Below are 15,454 nucleotides of genomic sequence, written 5' to 3' on the forward strand. Positions count from 1 at the left end.
ACTGACAGAATGTTTATATGAAGTAGCAAGAAGGACGGGGAGTGAGTGGTAAAAAAAAAAAAAAAAAAAAAAAGAAGGGCAGTGGAAGTCAGCTAAGGGAAAAAGAAAATAAGATTACTTTCTACTAAACTGGAACTCAGATGGTCCCTCGAGTGTTAAGATCACTGCAGTGGTTGCCAGAATTTTCTTCTTCCTCCTTTTCTTATCCAGACCCCTAAAGAAGTAAAATGCTGAGATTTACATAAAATTACAAAGTCTCTAAGCTGTCAGTTTCTTAGAATGAGTCCTAGTAAAATGATATGAATACTGCTTGGTGTGCAGGCAGGAATTTGAATTAAAAAAGGACTAAGGAGGGCAAAGTAAAAAGTGTAACTTTTGAAGTCATACACCCCACAAACTTTTGAGAAAAGTAAGATTTTTTTCAAAGCGCTAATAATTACTCCATATACCTCTGGTGGTCCCATTTATTAGTTCCAATTTATACCATGGCACACATCAGCCTGTCTCCCTACAAACCTGCATGTGACAAGCAGAATGACCAAACTAAACTCACAGAAACCTATGATTAGGAGGCATCCAAGGAAGAAAAGGTTGAAAGGAAGAAAGGAAAGGTGGGTTAAGGCTCCAGCTCACCTAGTCATGCCCTTCCCCATCAACCTGCTGAACTGGCAAGATATAGGAAGAGGAAAGCCACCAATGCCAGGAATCGAGAGGAAAACATGGTATGTAACCACACCAATACATTGAATCAGCACAGCAAAGAACAGAATATTTCAGCTGGAAGGAACCTACAACAATCATCCAGTCTGACTGCCTGACCATGTCAGGACTCACACAAAGTTAATGATATTATCCCAATGTCTATTATACACTGAGAGAAGTAGACCATCAACCACTTCTCAATAAGGCTGTTCCAGTCTGACCACCCTCTCAGTAAAGGGATGATTCCTAATGTCCAGCCTAAATCTCCCTGCTCAGCTTTGAACTATTAATGGCTGAAATAGTACAACTGGGTATTGCTGTAGCAGGATCCACTGGTGTTTCCAGGCCTAAAGATGAACACGGGTCGCTGTTGTTTGCTCGGCTATTTTTGAACACCTGAACAAGGATGTGGCTGCAGAGATGAGGGTGTGCTGGCACCTGTGCTGAGACCAGACACCTGTGTACGCCCACAGCTGTCTCTCCCAAAAATCCCCTGCCTTTTTGGACTCACACCAGCCCTGAAGGCCCTTCCTGCTGCCCTCCAGCAATGCCTGGTGCTGAAGGGGAAGGAAAAGGTGGTCAAGGCCTATCAGGCAGCACATGCAACACCATCCCTGGAGGTGTTTAAGGGAAGACTGGATGTGGCACTGAGGGAAATGGCCTGGCTCACAAGGTGGTGATTGGTGCATAGGTTGGACTTGACAGTCTCAGAGGTCTTTTCCAACCTAACTGATTGTGTTATTCACAGGACCACAAAATTGTTAGGGTTGGAAGGGACCTATGGAGACCATCCAGCCCCTGGAGCAGGTGACACACGAACGCGTCCAACTGGGTTTGAAATGTCTCCAGAGAGGGGCAATCCACAAAATCCCCGGGCAGCCCGCTCCACTGCTCTGTGACCCTCAACGTAAAAAAGTTCTTACTCATGTCTAGGTGGAACTTGTGTTTCATTTTAAAGCCACTTCTCCTCGTCCTGTCGCTGGGCACCGCTGTAAAGGGCCTGGCACCATCCTCCTGGCAGCCGCCTTTGAGATATTCACACGCACCGACACTACTCCCCGGCGAGCGGCGGGCTGAGGGGCACGGCGGCGGCGGGGGCGGGAGGAAGCGGCGGCAGCCCCGCCTCGCCCCGGCTCCTCCCCGCGCCCTGGGAGGCGCCGCCGCCCCCGCCTCCATCTGCGGGGCGGCCGCTGTGGCGGAACCGGCTCCTCCCCGGCGCGGGCGGCGCCATTTTACCCCCCCTCCCTCAGCGGCCGTGGTGGCGGGCGGGGGGGGAACAGCGCGAAGCCGTCGCCGCTTTTCCGTCCCCCTCGTTTCTCGCCTCGGTCCAGGCAGCGCGTGGAGGGGAAGGACCGAGGTTCAGTGCCTGCCCCTCGCTTTCCCCTCTCGGCTGTCCGCACACGGGGTGGGGGGACCGGGCACCACAAGCTGCTCCCACCTTCCTTCCATCCTTCCTCCCCTGCACATCTCAGCCTCCTCATCCATCCATCCATCCATCCCCAGGGGTGAGCCTTTGAGTGAGTCACCAGAGAGAGCACGCAATTAGAGAGTGTGTTGCTATTAATTAACTTAGCGAGGCTGCTCGTTGTTGGGGCCTTCAGGAGCATTAACGGGGCGGTTCCTGCCCGCGGTACCTGCGGGGCGGGGGCGCGGGGGGCCCGGGGGCGCGGCGTTTGCTGGTGGCCTTCAGTGTTACCTTGGTCCCTGCCCCGTCCTGTTCGTTTTGTCGTCTTGCAACTAATTTGGGAGGTGTTCCTAGGACTTTTTTTTTTTTAATATAAATTTTAAAAATACTCTTTAAAATTATGTGACAGCTTGGCCTGCAGTACACTGTGTACTGCTGGGTGTTGTTAATTTCTTCGTGCCACTCTGATGTTGTGAAATGTGACTCGATTGTAAATTTCATCTGGAGGAAATGGATTTTGTTTATTTTGCCTGAACAGGTGTGGTGATTCCCTAACTAGAATCCTGTGATATTTCTTATTTGGAATCCTATGCATTTGGCTGTTCATTCTTGATGAGAAATTTTGGATGCATATGTTGCTGCCATAGCTTAATGGTATTCCTGATATGCCTGAATGTTCTCATAAGGTCTGTGGTGTTTCTGATAGAAAGTATTAGTCCTTACAGGAATTGCTGGTAAATGTTAAAAGCCTAGGACTGACCGTCCATAGTGTTACCTATGAGTGATTTTTCCACTTTAGAATATTTTGATACTTCCTGTTTACTGATCAACTTCTTCTAAGTTCCTAGAAGTTACACAAATTGATGATTTGCAGTCGACTGCAAAGCACATATACATGCAAAATATATATTACTGTGTTGGTGAAGTGGGAGCAGGAACCTGATGTTGCAGACAGTGCAAGTTTGCTGTATGGCATTAGTGTTAGTGATTTATTATGAGACACTTGATTTCCTACAAGTGACTCTGCTTCAAGGTTTGCAGCCGTGTTGGTGTTTCGCTAAAATTTTCTTTTGATGTCTTTTATGTAACTCCCACATCAATCTCTTTCTTGGTACAGGCCTCGCATTCCCTTTGGCTTAAGGCAACAGTGCTTACTCGGCAGGATGCAGTGCAGCCACCCTCTCTCCCTTTTTGCATATCTTTTCTTCACTGTTGGCCAGATCCAAGTGGTGTGGAAGGCAGTGTCAGTCCTTTTGTTAACTTTGGTGGACTTTACACAGGCTCCTATTTGCATGTTACTAATATACAAATCATATTTGGTTTTAGTTTGGTTCCTTTTTATCCTGTGTGTTGTTGCTCTGTAGGTGCAAATGTTGATGGCCAGAAGTAGCATTTCCGACTGTAACAGGATAAAATTAAGTGTTTTTCAAAGCCCTATCTCTGCTTCTGGAAGTTTAAAAAAAGTTAGTTTTCAGTTAGATAAAGAGATTCTTAGTTATGATGATTCTGAAGAAAAGCTTGAAGTCTAACCAGAATATACTGAAACTGCCGGAGGAAAAGCTCAAAGTTGTGTCACTGAGAGGTAAACAAGAAATCCTTTAGTAGCATTTAACTTGTGATTTTTAAATCTATGGATTTGAAGACATTTTTTAAGGTTTCACAGAATTCTGTCGCCTTTAGAGCCTCTGACTGCCATAACCAGCTGAATTACTCTCCTGGGCTCAGTTCTGGGTAACACAGAATGGAGCTGTTTGAGAGTTGATTAGTCAATTAGTAGCTTGTCAGCATAAGCAAACTGTAATTTAGCAGGCTACAAGCGTTTTAAGAATTGCCTACATACAACAGCGTAGAGCAACATTGTTCAGGTCGTTGGTGCTGTTCTGCTGTGATGCCCTCGAGCAGTGAGACCAGCTAGACGGTGTCTTTCTAGGTCATCACTCACTGCAAGGGTGTTCTAAGGCAGGAGGCCAAACCCAGGCAGCCTAATTATACCGTAGAAAATAACTGAGTTAATGCTCTTGTTGCAGTTGTGAAATAGCCAAATGTGTAGCTAGACAAGCATGTAAAGAAAAGGAAATTAGTTAGGCCTATGTTCTCATGGAACCATGCAGTGGTGACTCAGTTGTGAGCTTATCTGGAGCTGATCAAAAAAATCTGCCTGTCAAAGGTACTGAAAATGGTATTGATTTGATCTGCTATCTGTGTTTCAGGTACTTGGCATTCATAGTGCTATGTGGAGTCATTATTAATTTTAAGTAATCTTAGTAAGTGTTCTTTTGCAAGCTATCACAGGTGAAATTTCTATTTATAAATAATCTTTGGCTTTTCTCTAGCCCTGTATTTTGCATATGTTTGAAGTATCGTGTTGATTACAATCAGACTTTCACAGAGTCAGCTGCAATGTTTCTAGTTCACATAGCTCCTTAAGCCATCACAGAAGTAGCAGTAATGGATAAAAGGGACCAAGAGCTAGTTTGGAAGATGTGATTTCCATTAGACTTTTGCTGAAATGTTGGCTTTTTTACTAGAAATGTCACTCCAGCATATGATTTTTAAAAGCACTTAACAATGAAGAGCTCTATTGATAATTATTCTGATTAAGCCCAGTACTGAAGTATGCCTGGGAGAAATGTGTATTTTTCAGTAAACAAGAATGCACTTTAGCAGGAACTTACTGGATATCATGTGTGACTATAAGATCTCTGAAAGGGGGTTGGGTGGCCTGAATGTTACTGACATGTTTTTAGACCAACTTTTAAAGATCTAATTTTATGCTTTGACCCTATATTGAAGCCATGGCTGTTTTTCCTGTAGTGTTACTTGAATTAGTTGAATAGATGAACAACAATGGAAGTAGACTTTTTCTCCTCCAGAGAATTTATATGTAGAGTGGCAAGCACTGATTTCTGCAACAAGAACAGCCCCACAACAAGAATTGGAAATTTTTTATAATCTTAGCTATAGAGTTGGCTGCTCATTCTTGATGAGGAATTTTAGATACATATGTTAATGCCATAGCTTGATCATATTCCTGATATGCTAGAATATTCAATTAAGGTCAGGGTGGACCTATATTATGAAATTATTTTAATTGTATATCACATGGTGAATCAAACACAGCTCAGGGTGATATGAGAGGAGAAGGGTTGATGTAATCAGTGTGATAGGTTGGGAAGATGCCATTTTAAAAGGAGGTGAAGGTTTAGACAGAAAAGTTATACCAAGAAAATACAGTTTAAAGCTAATGATAACTTGGTTATGCTTCACAGAAAATCCACCTCTGTTAGAAAACCCTTAAATTTTAATTTACTTTAAATGGAACTAAAGACAGATGGGGACCCATGCTCACTAAAGCAGTTGCTTGCTGGCCAAAGAGCAGTAAAACATATTGATGGGGCTAACCTGACCTCTGCATATTAATACAGGAATGCTTTACTTGTCAGAAAAAGCAAAATCCTGAGCAAGTCATAATTAGGCCTTGTTCATCCTTGCATGCTGAAATCAAGTATGCAAGTCCTTGATGAGCTGGAAGCTTTTTATTATCACCAGACCTGTGAGCACACCTTGTGTTTGCTCCACTGAAAATCACCAGTGGTCCCCATGGTGAAGTCATGACCACTGAATTGCATCTCTATACAATTATTAAATCATTCATATAGAAGGTTTGTAATACCAGTGTATTAAGAGAAAACAACTGTAAGTTGAAATAAATGCAGGGTTATAGGAGTCAGATTCTGGAAGCTGTGAGAACTTGGCTGTTAGTTTCAGGTTGTTTGGTCTTTACGCTGTTTTCTTAAAGCATTTTTAGGAAGGAAGGAAAAAGTCATTTGTGCTTAATTTGCAGTGCTATTAACTGCCAGTGTGGCACACAGCTCTGCAAAAAAAAGTGTGCACATTCAGTTCAGAGTGAGGCGGGTGTATATATTAGATTCATTTTGTCTGCTTCCTTGTTAAAAACAAATGTATCACTTCTGGAGAAGGACAGAGCTCTGATGAGACTGCAGTTGGAAACTCCGAGAAGTGTTTGTAAACACCTCCAGATGGGAAGGCAGAGCTCTCATGTAAAATTTTTCTCTGTATTTCCCAGTCTCAAATAAAACAGTCACATCTGTCTATTAGTATTCTTTCAGCAGTCCAGACCATTCTGTGGTCTGGTTCAGAAGAAACTTTAAGTAACTGTCATGTCTAACATGGGATGGACAAATAGTAGCTTCAAATATGAGGACATGCAGAGTAATTTTGAGTAAAACACAGTAGTTGTTGCACACAGTGGAGACAGAAGGTTTTATTTTAATCTGAAGTTGCTTTAGTGACTTTTATTTTATTGCTAAGTCAGTGAGAAAGTTGTGCTTGTTTTCTGCTTTTGTGTAAGGTCTTCAGTAAAAGTAATTCACAAGGACACCAGGAAGGATTGTTTTATCTTAAGGGATGTTGAACAGGACAGTTCTAAAGATAAAATCATGGGGAGGTGTGTTATGCTTTGGATGAAAATCTACGCCTACATGTGTTAGAAGATTTGTTTTACCTGTTGCTATCAGCCATGCATGTTTCTTCTCTAACTTCTACATGGGAATGAATTATTTAATTGCCTTTTAAATGGACAGGGGAAATTATGTTCTGTTGTATTCCTTGTATTCGTGTGGGCTTTCCAAGTATGTTCTGTTCCAAGAGGGTGTCATGGTTAAAGATGAGATGCTTATTTGTCTGGGTGGTGAAAGCTGGGCTGTGCATTGACAGCTATAAGATGAATTTTTCTTTCTGGTATTCAGTTTAAAATAAAACTACCCTAAGAATCTGGTCTATCAAGCAATAAATGGAAGCAGCAGCAGCAGATGTAATGTGTTATCCTTAGAATGAATAGTGCATGCATTCTGCTTTGTGGTACTTGGTTAATTAATTAAAAATGAAAGAAAGCTGAGATTGCAGCCGGAGCTTTGAACAATATTCTTGTGTGCAGACCTGGTGCAGATGTGTCCCTGCCTGCCCACAGATTGCTTCTAATCCTGTATTTGGCCTGACTGTTCACTGGAAGTTTGTGTCTTCACTTTATCTGCTTGGCTTCTTAAGATGCTGTGCTTAGAGAATATGAAAGTTATTCATCCTATTTCCTGTAAGCAAAAACAGTTCTTATTTGTTGCCCATAAAGCTGGTAGTTTTGACCTGAACAGGTTAGAGGATTATAAAGTAATTTCATTGTATACAATCAGTCATTATTTTGTTGTAAATCCTAGATCACACATGCACTGTGCTTATCTGAGACCCTTTAGAGTGTTTCTAGTTCCAGCCTGCTTGAACAGCTCAGGAGTACTTAAGGATTTCACACTTAGTGTTTTAATATTCAGTTAATTTGTGTTACTGGGAGAGTGGGTGACAAGCAAAACAGGATACGTGCTCTTGCATTTGGTTATGGGGTATTGGGTGTTTTTTTAACTTTCTCTTATTTTTTATAAGAGTTTTGAGCATGCACTCAGCCAGTCTTGCATGTGTTCAGCAGGGTTATGGTGTGTTTTTGTTTTTTAAAAGAAGAGCAGTAACAAAAATCTGTATTTCCTGTAGTTAATTAAGTTCTTACATCTCCAGTCCTAGAAGACTCTTATCCTATACCCTCTTGTCAGCTGGTGAGGCCATGAAATACTCAGTGATAACAGACTAGTTAATCTAATTACTCTGAAGTAGAGGATGTGGAAACAAAGGCATTAATTTTGATTTTGTGTTAATTCATAGTTATATTGGTTTTTCTTTCCTTCCTGTTTTGTTTGAGTTTATAGAAATGAAAATTTGTCAGTCTTTAAATTTTTGCATGGTTCTGGGTTATATGCAAAATGTATTTATGAAAAAATTGATGTGATAACCATGTTAGATGTATGCTTGATGAATTAAATCATTGTAAGGGTAACTTCTACTCTGTGTTATTCAGTGCAAAAATTTTTGCAGGGATGCTGCTATTTTTTTGTAATCCTGCACCTTCTTTAGCCTATAAACAGATATCAGAGAGAATCCACAAATCCACATTTGTTTTAAACTGACCCAGTGCAAACTTAGGTATTTTTTACCTTGTGGTGAAGTGAAAACTGTATTACTATTGACTTTTGCTCTTCCTGAGTGAGTTTAGATCAGCTGTCAGCCTGTCCTGTAATGACTCTTTGGGTGCATCTTTCTCCTCGATCTTGGTGTGACATTTCAGCAGTGGGGATTGGTGAAGGTGTCTGAGTAGCTTCTCAAAAGCCTTGACTGAGCCTCTGCTGTTCAGCTTGGAGAAGGGGAGACCTCAGAGCACCTTCCAGCACCTAAAGGGACTCCAGGAGAGCTAGGGAGGGTGTGCAGTGATGGGACAAGGGGGAATGGCTTGAAGCTGAAACAGGGAGGTTAAGATCAGAAAAAGAGAAGTTCTTTGTTGTGAGGGTGGTGAGGCACTGGAACAGAGGAGTGGTTTCAGCCCTATCCCTGGAAGTGTTCAAGGCCAGCTTGGATGGGGCCCTCAGCAACCTGATGCGAAGGAAGATGTCCCTATACATGGCAGGGGGTTTTTATACATGCATTTGCATGTTAATCTAGTATAGGATATTGCCCAAATGTATAACCCTTACATCATGTTTTAGGAGCACTGGAATTCCAATTTTTATGTCTCTAAGCTGTATCTTGAATAAATACATGGGTTATACAGATCAATTATTGATTGTAGGAAAGTTAGTGTAAGTTAATATTGCTTGGTAATTTCAGAGTGGATATGAATTTGAAGGAGGGTTATGAAACAGAAATCTACCCAGGTATCTTACTGTGCTGAGAGGGATGGGCCTAAACCTGATGAGAAATTACTTCAAATTTGTTTCCCTCAACTGATAACTTTTGTTCTGCTGATTCATGTGGAACAAGTGTTTTCTGTTATGACTCTTAAATGTAAAAGACATAGAGATGACAGTAGATGCTTTTAAACATTTATGTTAGTGTTTATATATACCTTCGAATGTGTGTATTTTACTATACATTTGGTTGCAATGTTTTACTTAGCAGAAAAGTATTTATAAAAGCTGAGCCTACTTGGATGGGAACTCAAAATTACCAGTCCAAATAATGTTAATCAGAAGTTATCTTCTTGCTAGAGTTCATGATTAAAATGCAGCACATTGAAATAATCTGTGACTTAATCTGAACATCTGAATTCATTTTATAGAATATGGCAAACAGCTGCATTTCAGTTTGGAGCTGAAACAAATACAGTATATCGACCCATTGAAGGTCACTGTAGGCTTTTCAGTTCCATGATAGCTGTACTTACTGAAGAAAATTTATTTGAGAGTGCTTCTGCTTTTGAATTATCTTTTATTTTATTTTTTTTAATGTCCGGAAGAAAGGAAATAGAACATACGGAGGATGGGACTTTGATGTGTAAAGAAGTTAATTATCTAAACCATCAAACAAAACGTGGGCTGTGGAAGTAATTATTGTAAAGGGTCTGATGAAGCCTGACAAGCTGTTGGTTTTTTAAGTCAAGAAAATGCTGTACACCTGCTTGATTTGAAAGTTAAATTGTTTGGTTGCAAGAGGAGGACCCAAGTTTGTAGTGAAGCATTAGCTGATAAGCTTTCAGCTCTGAAACCACTGAGATGTAAAGTCTTCAAATTTTTTTAATTGAACTGTTCTTGTCCACTTGGAGGGCAGGAACCTAAGAAAGGATTTGCTCTAGAATAGGACATGCATGAATCACAGGTCGTGCGCTGTGAGGAGGCAGTTGTGGAATTGGGCCCCGTGGTTTTTGGGAATTTTGGGAGAATGTTTCATAAATTTGCAGAACAGAACCTCATGGATGAGCCACAATCTCTGTCATGGATGTTCAAAGAAAATAGTTATATGCTTCAAGTGATGTAATTAGTTTTAAAAAGCTCTAAATTTAAAAAAAACCCTCAAATCTTTGAACATTATTTACTTTTTAATGAATACACTTAATTCTCTATTTAGGAATATTGGTACTGTGGTATTGAATATAAAAATATAGCTACTAAAATTAATCCTAATTAGTCCCAATGAAGTGATGGACAATCAAATACATATAAATTTCTAAATCTTTAGGCTGTTTCTGCTATGGTGGATACAAAGACAGCTTCCTCTTAAATCCCTTCCATGGATATATAGAGCTTTCCTATAAATACTGGCACCTTTCTCTGTTAAAGAGGGTTTTTACTTGTTTTTTATTTTTTAAATTCACTAATTTGACTGTTTAGGTTAAATGACTGGTAACTGCTGATTATGGCAGGATCCTGACAACAGTTTAGCCTTGTGTGTAACTACTCATGTGATTAAAATCAGACTTGAGTGGGAGTAAACTTGTGATTCAAGTTACACATGTGTGTAAGTGCTTGCAGGATGGGGACCTAAATTAGTATCTGCCTGAAGATGAACTGAAGTCTGATAATCTACATGAAAGCATTAATAAAAAAATTAAATTTATGACACCAAGCTGGGTGGGGTAGGGAGGCTGTACAAAGGGATCTGAAAGGGCTGGATTAATTGACCAAGGGCAGTTCTATGAAGTTCAACAAGTTCAAGTGCTGGATGCTGTACTTAAGTCACAGTAACCTGGTGCAGTGCTGCAGTGTGGCTAAAAAGCTTCTCAGTGGTAAAGGACCTGGGGGTGCTGGTCAACAGCAGCTGAACCTGAGCCAGCTGTGCCCAGGTGGCCAAGAAAGCCAATGGCGCCTGGCTTGCACCAGCAATGCAGTGGCCAGCAGGAGCAGGGCAGTGACTGTCCTCTGTGCTGGGCACTGCTGAGGTCACCTTGAGTGCTGTGCCCAGGTCTGGGCCCCTCAGTTCAGGAAGGACATTGAGGGGCAGGGAAGGGAACAGAGCTGGGGAAGGCTCTGGAGCACAGGTCTGAGGAGGAGCAGCTGAGGGAGCTGGAAAGGAGCTCAACCTGGAGAAAAGGAGGCTCAGAGGGGACGTTCTGGCTCTGCACAGCTCCCTGACAGGAGGAGACAGCCAGGTGGGGTTCTGCTTTTTGCTTGTGTACAAAGATGTAGGAGAAGAGGAAACAGCCTCAAATTGTGCCAAGGGAGGTTCAGATTGGGAAAAGCTTCTTCACAGAAAGAGTGGTCAGACATTGGAATGGGCTGCCCTGGGAAGTGGTGGAGTGGATTTCTATTCTAGAGAAAAATCTTAGAATTTTGAAATGAAGAGAGATTCTCTTGCAGCACAGCAAGATATAGCAGTATAAAGCTTTTATGGTCACTGCTACTAATAGTGCAAGAAATGAGCAGTACAACTCAACTGTTACTAGTGTGTAGCAAACTAGAAAACTAAGAAATATAGTGAGAATAAATCTTATTTATCAGGGGACTTAAACAGTATGCAGTTTTGTATTCATTTTTTTGAAGGGAAAAATGAGACTCCCTTGTCCATATTAATGGAGTTTTCAATAATAAAATTTTGCTTACTCAGTCCTTTAGTAAATTTAATTATTTTTTAAAATTAAATAGCTCAAAGCCATTTGATGTGGAGACCCTGTAGCTACACGCTGCTACAATTTGACTTGCATATTGTTAAACAGGAAAATGTAGATTTATTAATTACTTAATAGAATATAAGGAAAATTGTCCTGGATTTGCTTTGAAATTCTTGAATGAGATATTTCTATAGAAAAGCTATAAAATACTTTGTGTAAAAATAGTACCTTCAGTGCTATGAGTATTGTGATGGTGGTCAGGTCTCACTCTTTCTAATGCATTTCTGTTTTAAAAATTTAAGTTGTGTGTGTGAAGGGGGTGTTTTATAAAGGAAGTTTCTGATCTCTGTGCTCATAAACTTTTAGCTGGCTTTTTGTGAGAATCACTTTGGCCTTGTTGGAGATGGTGTAGCTATGATTTACTGGTGGTTAGGATATGCAGGAATATAAGAAGATGATTGGGCAGCAGAGATTCTGGTGTCTGGGAATACCATCTATTCCAGGGTAGTGGTGTTTTATCTTAATGCTTTTAAGCATTGGTACTTTTAGGATACTTCTAAATCGTTATTTTAGAAATAGTACCTGTTTCCAATACTTGGGTTATAGTAAACATCAACTCAAGCTTTCTGTTGCCTCCCATAGGCTTCTTTTTTGCATGCAGACCCTTTACCTTTCATGTTACTCCAAATATCTTTTCTTCCTTTTAAATATCTAGTGTGAAGCATACATCTCTTGGATGTATGCTGTCTTGGAAATGAAATACAAGTTTTGTAAGTGCTGTTATTTCTTTGTTTACCCAGATGAGCAGCACCGTGGCCAGCCCAATGTTGGCAGTTGCCTCTTCAAGCAGTGGAAGAAAATCAACAAGCTTTACACTTGAATTGCAGAGTATGATGTGAGTACTCAGTCAGACTATCTGGCAGTATCTGCATTGTGTATTCATCTTTTAGCTGATGTCTTAGAATGCGTGAGTAAGGGTGATGGAGGGAAGAAGAGCAAGTGTTAGTGATGGAGCTGTTAGTGTTTTCTTCTGATTTGTAAAACATTCAGAGATGATTTAGGTAAATGAAACCCACATCCTCTATTGAAAGGAGAGTAAATGCTGCTGAGTAAAGACCTGTGTTTTTAATATTTGCTTTAGAAGTCTTTAGAGTCCTGTATTTCTCAGCCCTTCATCAAAGAAACCTAAACTTCCTGTTGTCATAGATATGTTTTTAAATAAATACTTTTTATTAACATCCTTCAGTGCTAATACAGAGAGATAAATTGCTGAGATTATAACATTGCTGGTGAAATTATGATATGGAATGCTTGTAAATAACTGGGGTTTGCCAGACAGGAAGTGAATTTATTAGAAAAATAAGTTACTTATTTTTTCAAATGAACACTGTATTCTCAGAAACACAGGTTCAAGCTGTGATTATGATATGATTTTGTAATTTGGTGGTGAGAATAAAAGCTGTGCTGCTTCTAGTCTTGTGTTGTAGGTTTGCCTTCACTATTGTATAACAATTTCTCACCTGATTTATTACATGGGAAGTAGATGCATAAGGAGTTACTTGTCTCCATTTAAATTCTACAAAGAGTTCTCTTTGCAAAAGTGAAAGATGCAATTTGTTTTCAGTTAAGTGTCCTTATGAGATTACTAGATTGTTGTCAGATAGATAATGAGATATCTTCCACTGAGAGTATTTTTCAGTATAATGTAAATAAGAGTGTTGCCTCGTGCATTGAATCTTGTAATATAGATGAGTACATTGTGACAGACCCAGTGTTCTACTGTATTTAGTTTTCTTTGGATAGAATAATATTACTGCACTCTCTTCCTCAAGAGAATTCTGTTTGCTAATTCTTCACATCTATTAAGGTCATCTATTCTGAAAAATACAACTGTTGTTCTTGGTTGAGAAAAATAACTGTAACTGTATTTAAAAAACAAAACTTCAGAGTCAAATCTTGTGCATCAGTTTGGATCAGTATCTGGGGAGCCTGCATTTTATTGGATTGTGGACTTCCTGATAAAGTGTTTTGAAACTCCTCTTCCCCGCCAGTGTACACATGCTTCTGTCAGAATGTAGAAGTTATTGTTGGCCATAAAAATGGAAGGAATAGATATTTTGCTTCAGAACTGGTGCAGTTATCCTTTGAAAGCTGTGCAAACAGATCATCTGTGCTCCAGAGTAACATATTTCACAGCTTCATTAAACTAGTAGGAGCTGAGGAAATTCCTTGACTGCAGTGAGCACATTGAAACTTAAATTTTTATTGTTTGCTGTGGAAAAAGAAAGGAGACTTTTGAAAATGGTAGAGTGCCAGGGATGAACCGTGCAGAAAAAAAGAGACAACTGTTTCCTTTGGCTGGGGCCATAAAATGAAGTTAATGCCTTTAAAAGAACTTTCTGTGCTCTGACAGAAGCTGACTTTTTTATAAATGATGTGATTTAGGAAGTTACGGATTCTCCCGTTTAGGCGATTTATAACAAATTCTTGCTGACATCTCAAGATCCTGGGAAATGGCTAAGACTGGAGCAATGCAGTGCAAAAAAGGTAACATCTTCTTAAAGAAAAGAAAATAGAGGCTGTCTCTGCCTAATTTCTAATTGTCAAGAGAAGAGTCACCTATTTGCTATAGTTTTCATGGTGTAATATGAAGAGTAACTTCAACTGGCCCTGCCTTTCTCAACAAAACATGTGCAGCAAGAAGATGAACTTTTGAGAAATAAGTCATATAGAGACATTAAGTGCTAATCCAGAATGTCATGTAGTAGTTTATGTTGCTTTTAAAAATGGGCTGTTGGATTTTAGGGATTTAAAAGGGAGAAAGAAGAGAAAGTCTATTTTTGGAGTAAAATATCAAATCCTGTTGTAACCAGTGGCAAGATCTGGAAATCTCTGGATAAGAATACCCATGGTCTGAAGATGGCATCTTTGATTAGTGTATAATTTACAGCACAGAAGTGTTGAGCCAGTGTTTGATTCCATGGAATGCTTAAATTTATGTGTAATGTTAAGCTTGTGAGTAATCACATTTAAGGTGAGGAGGTTATTCATATGCTACATCTGTTAGATACACTACACCTATTTCTGAACCATGGCACTGTAAGGGAATCAACTGAATCCTGTTGTAGAATTGTGTTTTTATGATAAGCTCAGAAGGATTTTTTTGTTTTTTTGAGAAGGCAAGAAATACACAGGAGTCTTGAAATAATAAAATACTGCAAAAAAAAAGCTGTCTCAAAATATGTACAACTTTTTCATTGTATACGTAGATACTTTACTAATGAAATTATTCTGTTTGTCCTTTAAGAATATTTAAGATATGTCCTTGGATTTGAAGAAATTTTTGTGTTTGTTGAGAAAAGAATCTGGTTTGTATGATGCCTAAATTATACTGTGTAATTGGTGATACTGCATGTGCTGATTACCTTAAGAAGAATGCTTCTTAATCAGATTGTCACAGATCATCCAAACACAAGTCAATTTGCAGTGCACCACCTTTTGCTTAGTTACATTTGCCTTTTAATTGTTTAGACCTTGGAATTAAATTATATTTATGTTATACTAATTTAAAAGAGAAAAGTGCTATGTAGTGCTTGCTTCAACTTCTACATCCTTTATTTGTATTTGGATTTTTTATTATGGTACCACAGAGAGTACAGCAGTAGGTGTTAATAATTTAAAAAGAGAGTTTTCAGTGCATCTGGTGCATTTTGCTGAGGTTTGTTTTACTTAACTTCGGCTGATCTACAGCCTCTTTCCAAACTAACTGCTCATGTTAGGTGGGTTGCACTTAAATTACAGTTCTGCCCAGTAGATTCACAACCATGCTGATTTCACTGTAGTCATTAAAATTCATAATTTGGTAGAGATCATTTATTTCTCAGTATAAGCACTACTTGCAGAGTGAATTT

At 39.7% G+C, this 15,454-nt stretch overlaps 2 protein-coding genes across 7 annotated transcripts in view; one reads left to right on the forward strand and one right to left on the reverse strand.

Moving 5' to 3' along the window:
- Positions 1-15,454, reverse strand: part of RUNX2 (RUNX family transcription factor 2) — a 215,802-nt gene that overhangs the window by 174,007 nt on the left and 26,341 nt on the right. The gene's annotated exons all lie outside the window — the stretch shown is intronic.
- The window catches only part of SUPT3H (SPT3 homolog, SAGA and STAGA complex component), a 259,112-nt gene that overhangs the window by 1,553 nt on the left and 242,105 nt on the right, over positions 1-15,454 (forward strand). The window contains exons 1-2 of one of the 5 annotated variants that reach the window (XM_030944322.1): positions 1,876-2,059; positions 12,344-12,438. In XM_030944322.1, the coding sequence (XP_030800182.1) occupies positions 12,344-12,438 (95 nt within the window). In that variant the 5' untranslated portion in view covers positions 1,876-2,059. Of the gene's footprint in view, positions 1-1,875; positions 2,220-12,343; positions 12,439-15,454 lie in introns of those variants that run through there. The other 4 variants (XM_030944323.1, XM_030944324.1, XM_030944326.1 and 1 more) reach the window with 4 other exon arrangements.

This window comes from Camarhynchus parvulus, chromosome 3, assembly GCF_901933205.1.
Source record: "Camarhynchus parvulus chromosome 3, STF_HiC, whole genome shotgun sequence".
Taxonomy (NCBI): Eukaryota; Metazoa; Chordata; class Aves; order Passeriformes; family Thraupidae; genus Camarhynchus; species Camarhynchus parvulus.